The sequence below is a fragment of the Oncorhynchus clarkii genome, chromosome 30 (genome assembly GCF_045791955.1).
Source record: "Oncorhynchus clarkii lewisi isolate Uvic-CL-2024 chromosome 30, UVic_Ocla_1.0, whole genome shotgun sequence".
NCBI lineage: Eukaryota > Metazoa > Chordata > Actinopteri > Salmoniformes > Salmonidae > Oncorhynchus > Oncorhynchus clarkii.
The window spans coordinates 37,260,908-37,269,394 of NC_092176.1; the positions used below are offsets into that span (position 1 = coordinate 37,260,908).

Consider the following 8,487-nt stretch of genomic DNA (forward strand, 5'->3'; position numbering starts at 1 on the left):
GAAGACTCTGCATGCAGAATTCTGCTAAAACATCCTCTATGTACAACGTAAAACACCAAATAATGAGAGCAGAATTAGGATGATACCTGCTAATGATCAAAATCCAGAAAAGAGCTGTTAAATTCTACAACCACCTAAAAGAAAGTGATTCCCAAACCTTAACAAAGCCATCACCTACAGAGAGATGAACCTGGAGAAGAGTCCCCTAAGCAAGCTGGTCCTGGGGCTCTGTTCACAAACACAAACAGACCCCACAGAGCCCCAGGCCAGCAACACAATTAGACCCAACCAAATCATGAGAAAACAAAAAGATAATTACTTGACACATTGGAAAGAATTAACAAAAAAAACAGAGTGAACTAGAATGGTATTTGGCCCTACACAGAGAGTACACAGCGGCAGAATACCTGACCACTGTGACTGACCCAAACTTAAGGACAGCTTTGACTATGTACAGACTCAGTGAGCATAGCCTTGCTATTGAGAAAGGCCTCCATAGGCAGACATGGCTCTCAAGAGAAGACAGGCTATGTGCTCACTGCCCACAAAATGAGGTGGAAACTGAGCTACACATCCTAACTTCCTGTCCAATATATGACCATATTAGATACATGTATTTCCCTTAGACTACACAGACCCACAAAGAATTTGAAAACAAACCCAATTTTGATAAACTCCCATATCTACTGGGTGAAATTCCACAGTGTGCCATCACAGCAGCAAGATTTGTGACCTGTTTCCTCAAGAAAAGGGAAACCAGTGAACCGTTGTAAATACAACCTACATTTATGTTTATTATCCCTTTTGTGCTTTAACCATTTGCACATCATTACAACACTGTACATAACCATTATGACATTTGAAATGTCTTTATTCTTTTGGAACTTGTAATGTAATGTTTACTGTTTATTTGTATTGTTTATTGTCTACTTCACTTGCTTATGTATCCCCTGTCAATAAAGCCCTTAAACTGGAATTGAATTGAGCGAGGAGAGAGAGAGGATAGAAAGTGAAAGGAGAGAGAGGGAGAGAGAGGGATGAGAGAGAGGAGAAAGAGAGAGAGAGAAAGAAAGAGAGAGAGTGAGAGCGAGAGATGCGAGAAAGTGAGAGGAGAGAGAGAGAGAGAGGGGGAGGGAGAGAGAGGATAGAAAGTGAGAGAAGAGAAAGACAGAGAGATAAGACAAATATGGAGAGAAGGAGAGACAAGAGAGAGGGATGAGAGAGAGGAGAAAGAGAGAGAGAGCGAGAGAGAAAAGAGAGATGAGAGAGAGAGAGAGGGGGAGAGGGAGAGAGGATAGAAAGTGAGAGGAGAGAAGGAGAAAGACAGAGATAATACAAAAATGGAGAGAAGGAGTGACAAGAGAGAGGGATGAGAGAGGAGAAAGAGAGAGAGAGAGAAGAGAAAGAGAAAGAGAGAGAGAGGGAGGAGAAAGAGAGAATAGAGAGAGGAGAATTAGAGAAGAGAGAGTAGGGAAGAGAAAGAGAGAGAGAGAGAGAGAGAGAGGGAGTGAAAGAGAGACAAGAGAGAGAGAGAGAGGGAGTGAAAGAGACAAGAGAGAAGGATGAGAGAGAGAAGAGAAAGAGAGAAGAGAGAGAGATAAGAGAAAGAGAGAAGAGAGAGAGTAGGGAAGAGAAAGAGAGAGAGAGAGAGAGAGAGAGAGAGAGAGAGAATAGAAAGTGAGAGGAGAGAGAGGAGAATGAGAGGAGAGAGTAGGGAAGATAAAAAGAGAGAGAGAGAGGATAGAAAGTGAGAGGAGAGAGAGAGAGAGAGAGAGAGAGAGAGGGAGAGAAAGGGAGAGAGGGGGAGGGAGAGGGAGCGAGAGAGAGAAGAAGTATAGAGAGTATAGAAAGAGAGAAGAGAAAGAGAGAGACGAGAGGAGAGAGGAGAGAAAGTGAGAGTAGAGAGAGAGAGAGGATAGAAAGTGAGAGGAGAGAAGGCAGAGATAATACAAATATGGAGAGAATGAGTGACAAGAGAGAGGGAGAGAAAGAGAGAGAGAGGAGAGAGAGAATAGGAAGAGAGAGGAGAGAGAGAAGCAGTTGTGAGAGAGGAGAAAGAGAAAGAGAAAGAGAAGAGGAAGAGAGAGGAGAGAGAGAGGGAGAGGAGAGAAAGAGAGAGATGAGAGGAGAGAAAGAGAGAGATGAGAGGAGCGAGAGAGAAAAGAAAGAGAGAGAAGAGAAAGAGAGAGGAGAGAAAGAGAGAGAGGAGAGAGAGCGAGAGAGAGAAGAGAGAGAAGAGAAAGAGAGAGAGAGAGAGAGAGGGAAAAGAGAAGCAGTTGTGCAGTGTCTTCAGTGGGAGAACTATAGCGAGAAAGGAGGATGACGTCTAGAGGACAAGGAGCGACACTTACAGCGCTGGGTAGAAGCTGAGGGTGTAGGCCATAGCGTGACTCTGAGATAGGTGAGCTGGGGCCGGACACCCCACTGTCCCCCAGAGACGGACAGGACTGGACACGAACACACAGAAAGAGAGAGACACCAGGACAGATGAGTCACTTCTAGTATGCAGAGACACACTAGTATAACAACGTTATAATTAAGCAATAAGGCCTGAGGGGGTTGTGGAATATGGCCTATATAGCCGTGGTATATTGGCCAAAGGTGCCTTATTGCTATTATAAACTGGTTACCAATGTAATTAGAATAGTAAAAATAAATGTTTTGCCATACCCGTGGTACACGATCTGATATATCACGACTGTCAGCCAATCAGAATTCAGGGTTTGAACCACCCGGTTTATAATTTGTAATAATGACACACTTATGATGTGAGCGTCTCTTACTACACGTTGTTGTTAACATGGTCTGTTTTCTTACCGGTTGCATGGTGGTACCCTCCTGTACAGGATGTGAGGTGGCACCAGGCTTGTACATTACACCTGAGAGACAGAGAGGAGTCAGGAACAACATACTACAACACAATTATTCACTAATATTATAGGAAAGATGTGTCAGAGTTTTACTGCCTGCACCTGACTCTGTTTGCGTGTTAGTGTATAGCTTACCACTGTGACTCTGTTTGTATGTTAGTGTATAGCTTACCACTGTGACTATGTTTGTATGTTAGTGTATAGATTACCACCTGACTCTGTTTGTATGTTAGTGTATAGATTACCACTGTGACTCTGTTTGTATGTTAGTGTATAGATTACCACCTGACTCTGTTTGTATGTTAGTGTATAGCTTACCACCTGACTCTGTTTGTATGTTAGTGTATAGCTTACCACCTGACTCTGTTTGTATGTTAGTGTATAGCTTACCACCTGACTCTGTTTGTATGTTAGTGTATAGATTACCACCTGACTCTGTTTGTATGTTAGTGTATAGATTACCACTGTGACTCTGTTTGTATGTTAGTGTATAGATTACCACCTGACTCTGTTTGTATGTTAGTGTATAGATTACCACCTGACTCTGTTTGCGTGTTAGTGTATAGATTACCACTGTGACTCTGTTTGTATGTTAGTGTATAGATTACCACCTGACTCTGTTTGTATGTTAGTGTATAGATTACCACTGTGACTCTGTTTGCGTGTTAGTGTATAGATTACCACTGTGACTCTGTTTGTATGTTAGTGTATAGCTTACCACCTGACTCTGTTTGTATGTTAGTGTATAGATTACCACCTGACTCTGTTTGTATGTTAGTGTATAGATTACCACCTGACTCTGTTTGTATGTTAGTGTATAGATTACCACTGTGACTCTGTTTGTATGTTAGTGTATAGATTACCACTGTGACTATGTTTGTATGTTAGTGTATAGATTACCACTGTGACTATGTTTGCGTGTTAGTGTATAGATTACCACTGTGACTATGTTTGCATGTTAGTGTATAGATTACCACCTGACTCTGTTTGTATGTTAGTGTATAGATTACCACCTGACTCTGTTTGTATGTTAGTGTATAGCTTACCACCTGACACTGTTTGCGTGTTAGTGTATAGATTACCACTGTGACTCTGTTTGCATGTCAGTGTATAGCTTACCACCTGACTCTGTTTGCGTGTTAGTGTATAGCTTACCACTGTGACTCTGTTTGTATGTTAGTGTATAGCTTACCACCTGACTCTGTTTGTATGTTAGTGTATAGCTTACCACCTGACTCTGTTTGCATGTCAGTGTATAGCTTACCACCTGACTCTGTTTGCGTGTTAGTGTATAGATTACCACTGTGACTCTGTTTGCATGTCAGTGTATAGCTTACCACCTGACTCTGTTTGCGTGTTAGTGTATAGCTTACCACCTGACTCTGTTTGTATGTTAGTGTATAGCTTACCACCTGACTCTGTTTGCGTGTTAGTGTATAGATTACCACTGTGACTCTGTTTGCATGTCAGTGTATAGCTTACCACCTGACTCTGTTTGTATGTTAGTGTATAGCTTACCACCTGACTCTGTTTGCGTGTTAGTGTATAGATTACCACTGTGACTCTGTTTGCGTGTTAGTGTATAGCTTACCACTGTGACTCTGTTTGTATGTTAGTGTATAGCTTACCACCTGACTCTGTTTGTATGTTAGTGTATAGCTTACCACTGTGACTATGTTTGCGTGTTAGTGTATAGCTTACCACCTGACTCTGTTTGCATGTTAGTGTATAGATTACCACCTGACTCTGTTTGTATGTTAGTGTATAGCTTACCACTGTGACTCTGTTTGCATGTTAGTGTATAGCTTACCACCTGACACTGTTTGTATGTTAGTGTATAGATTACCACTGTGACTCTGTTTGCATGTCAGTGTATAGCTTACCACCTGACTCTGTTTGTATGTTAGTGTATAGCTTACCACCTGACTCTGTTTGCATGTTAGTGTATAGCTTACCACTGTGACTCTGTTTGCGTGTTAGTGTATAGATTACCACCTGACTCTGTTTGCGTGTTAGTGTATAGATTACCACTGTGACTCTGTTTGCGTGTTAGTGTATAGCTTACCACTGTGACTATAGTGTTGCTGAGGCAGGGCCCATTGAGGTTGCTGCTGGACTGGTGAGGTGAGTTGTGGAGGATACGGGTGTGAACACTGTTGGCTCTGGCTCCCACATGGTGACATGGAGGAAAAACTGCTGTTGGGAGGTCCTTGGTTTGGTCTTGTCAACATCACAGGAGGGCCATTCACAAAACCTTGGTTTGGACTTGTCAACGTCACTGCAGGGCCATTCACAAAGCCTTGGTTTGGACTTGTTAACCTCACAGGAGGGCCATTCACAAAGCCTTGGTTTGGACTTGTCAACGTCACTGCAGGGCCATTCACAAAGCCTTGGTTTGGACTTGTCAATGTCACAGGAGGGCCCTTCACAAAGCCTTGGTTTGGACTTGTCAATGTCACAGGAGGGCCATTCACAAAGCCTTGGTTTGGTCTTATCAACATCACTGCAGGGCCATTCACAAAGCCTTGGTTAAGACTTGTCAACGTCACAGGAGGGCCATTCACAAAGCCTTGGTTTGGACTTGTCAACGTCACAGGAGGGCCATTCACAAAGCCTTGGTTTGGTCTTGTCAACGTCACTGCAGGGCCATTCACAAAGCCTTGGTTTGCATACGGATATGGAGGAGAGGAAGAGACTGGAGGAGAGACAGTATTCTGGGGACCCTGGTTTGAAGACGGATATGGAGGATATGGAGGGGAGGAAGAGACTGGAGGAGAGACAGTATTCTGGGGACCCTGGTTTGAAGACGGTATCGTGGATGGAGGCCCACTAGCTGGCGGACCTTGTTTCAGAGGGAGGAGTGTTGATGGTGGAGGAATGTTGTAGGAAATATAATTACCCATGTGTACATGTGGTATGTGAGGCTCTTGATTCAGGCATGGTATAAGAGCTGAAGGTGATTGGTTCCTAAATGGGGGCGTAGGAAGACTGCTGAGACAGCCCTGGTGTGAGTACTGTAACTGAGCCATGGATTGAGGGATGTTATTAGAGGGACTCTGGTGTGAGGCTGGGCCCAGGTTCAGAACCTGTAAGCTGGGTAGAGGGTCACTGGAGAGTCCTTGGGCAGAGGTACATCCAAGACCGGTCGGGGGTGTGGTTGCTGACCAGCCAATATGACACACCCTGGGCTGCCCGCCATGTCCGTAGCTCTGATTGGCAGCTGGAATGTCCATCTTCTCCCATGCTAGTCTGTGATTGGATGTATGTCACCTTGGAGGAGGGTCCTGGTACAATGCAATGAATAATGGATGAGAAACAGGTACATTACTGCTTGACTAGTCATCTCATGATCATCTTCCCAATACAGAACACTAAACATTATCACCATCAACTCTAAAGTCACAGAGACACAGAGATAATGATACCAGGGTTTCATAAAAATATGTTTGTGATTCAAGGTATTGAACACCCATTATGACAATGCCTTAATGCACTGATCGACTGGGACCAAAAACCTGACATAAAGCTATCATAACATACCACATAACATACCTATATAATAGGACAGAATTAACTTTATTGTCCCAAATTGTCTTAGACACACAGCACTGCTGTATACAAAATAGACACTGTACATTACACACTAGACATAATAGATAGATTGCACGTTACCCTTATCATCATACACTTATCATATAGCCACATACATACGTAATTCTTTACATATGCCGTTAGTCTGTCAGTGACGTACTAATTAACACAACTCAGAAACATATTATTTGGCATGCATGGTATTCATAATAAAATATATAATTTAAATATGTCACCGCACCTTAGACATCGGTTGAAAAGGCTTTAGCTCTTACGTCAACACCGCAATGGCTCGTGCAAACCTCCCTCAAGTTTTCCGGATATCCTACCGCTGTCAATGTGACAGCGCCTGATATTTAGACCGCAAACCATGTATTCGTTGATTAATTGCCACCCGGTATTCCAGGTGATGGATATGACATGAATGATATGTTCTGCGTTTGAAAAATAATGTTCCGATTAGGATTTACATTGTAATTTGATGATCAGTTACAATGTAGCGGTACAGGAAACGCAGATCTCCCACCCACATTTGACCTACGCGTTTATCACGTATTTTACGCAGGAATTGCGTAGCCGACGTCAAAATATTCAACACTAGATGGCGGAAACGGGAAACAAATGGGAATTTTCTACGGTCAATTTCACTAGGTTTAATAGTACCAGATATATTATGGGGGGAAATGAATGCTATGTAGTACAAATCTATTGAGGATTTTTTTTTTTTTTTTTGCATTTCTTGTAGTGCCATAACCCTTCAGGTGCTTTAGAAGTAGTACCACACGTGGCTGCCCATGTGCTACAATGGGATGGATATCCTGCTTTGCAAATGAAGTTAATACAAGTAATTTCCATACCATGTAATTTTTTGCTTGTCATTGTTTTGTCTGACCTACCTTGTTTTCCAGTTGAGATCGTCCTTGACAGGAGCCATTTCTTAGTGGTTGTGTCCTTGTTACTACTTAACCCTTAACCCAACAGACCCCATAGGAACGCTGAATAACTGAATATTGAACCCTCCTCTCCACAACCACAGCTCTTCCCTCCTTCAGTTGAGGAAGAATAAATGAAGGGATTTATCCTAAATGGCACCCTATTCCCTATTTAGGGCACTATTTTTAACCAGAGCACAACCTATATGCCCTGGTTTAAAAGTAGTGCTCTAAATAGGGAATATGGTGTCATTTAGGATAAATCCCTTCATTACTTATTTCCTACTACAGTGCATTTGGAAAGTTTTCAGATCCCTTCATTTTTCCCATGTTTTCTTACATAACAGCCTTATTCTAAAATTGATTACATTGATTTTTCCCCCCTCATCAATCAACACACAATACCACTTAATGACAAAGCAAAAACAGGTTTCTATATTTTTTTCAAATTTAGAAGAAAAAAAATACAGAAAAAGATCACATTTACAGAAGTATTCAGACCCTTTACTCAGTACTTTGTTGAAACACCTTTGGCAGCGATTACAGCCTTGAGTCTTCATGGGTATGACGCTACAAGTTTGGCACACCTGTATTTGGGGAGTTTCTCCCATTATACTCTGCAGATCCTCTCAAGCTCTGTCAGATTGGAGGGGAGCATCGCTGAGCAGCTATTTTAATGTTTCTCCAGAGATGTTCGATCGGTTTCAAGTCCGGACTCTGGTTGGGCCACTCAAGGACATTCAGAGACGTGTCCCGGAGCCACTCCTGCATTGTCTTGCCTGTCTGCTTAGGGTCATTGTCCTGCTGGAAGGTGAACCTTCACCCCAGTCTGAGATCCTGAGCAGTCTGGAGCAGGGCTTCGTCAAGGATCTCTCTGTACTTTGCTCCGTTCATCTTTCCCTCAATCCTGACTAGTCTCGCAGTCCCTGCCGCTGAAAAACATCCCCACAGCATGATGCTGCCACCACCATGCTTCACCGTAGGGATGGTGCCAGGTTTCCTCCAGACATGAAGCTTGGCATTCAAGCCAAAGAGTTGGTTTCTCAGACCAGATAATCTTGTTTCTCATGGTCTGAGAGTTCTTTAGGTGCCTT

General features: G+C 42.9%; 1 protein-coding gene across 1 annotated transcript in view; it reads right to left on the reverse strand.

Annotated features, from left to right (window-relative positions):
• The window catches only part of LOC139389540 (protein transport protein Sec24C), a 28,272-nt gene extending 21,361 nt beyond the window's left edge, over positions 1–6,911 (reverse strand). The window contains exons 1-4 of the mRNA XM_071136357.1: positions 6,703–6,911; positions 4,936–6,154; positions 2,818–2,879; positions 2,352–2,447 (exon numbers count right to left, since the gene is read on the reverse strand). Of these exons, the coding sequence (XP_070992458.1) occupies positions 2,352–2,447; positions 2,818–2,879; positions 4,936–6,103 (1,326 nt within the window). The 5' untranslated portion in view covers positions 6,104–6,154; positions 6,703–6,911. The remainder of the gene's footprint in view (positions 1–2,351; positions 2,448–2,817; positions 2,880–4,935; positions 6,155–6,702) is intronic.
• Between the last annotated feature and the right edge of the window lie 1,576 nt (positions 6,912–8,487).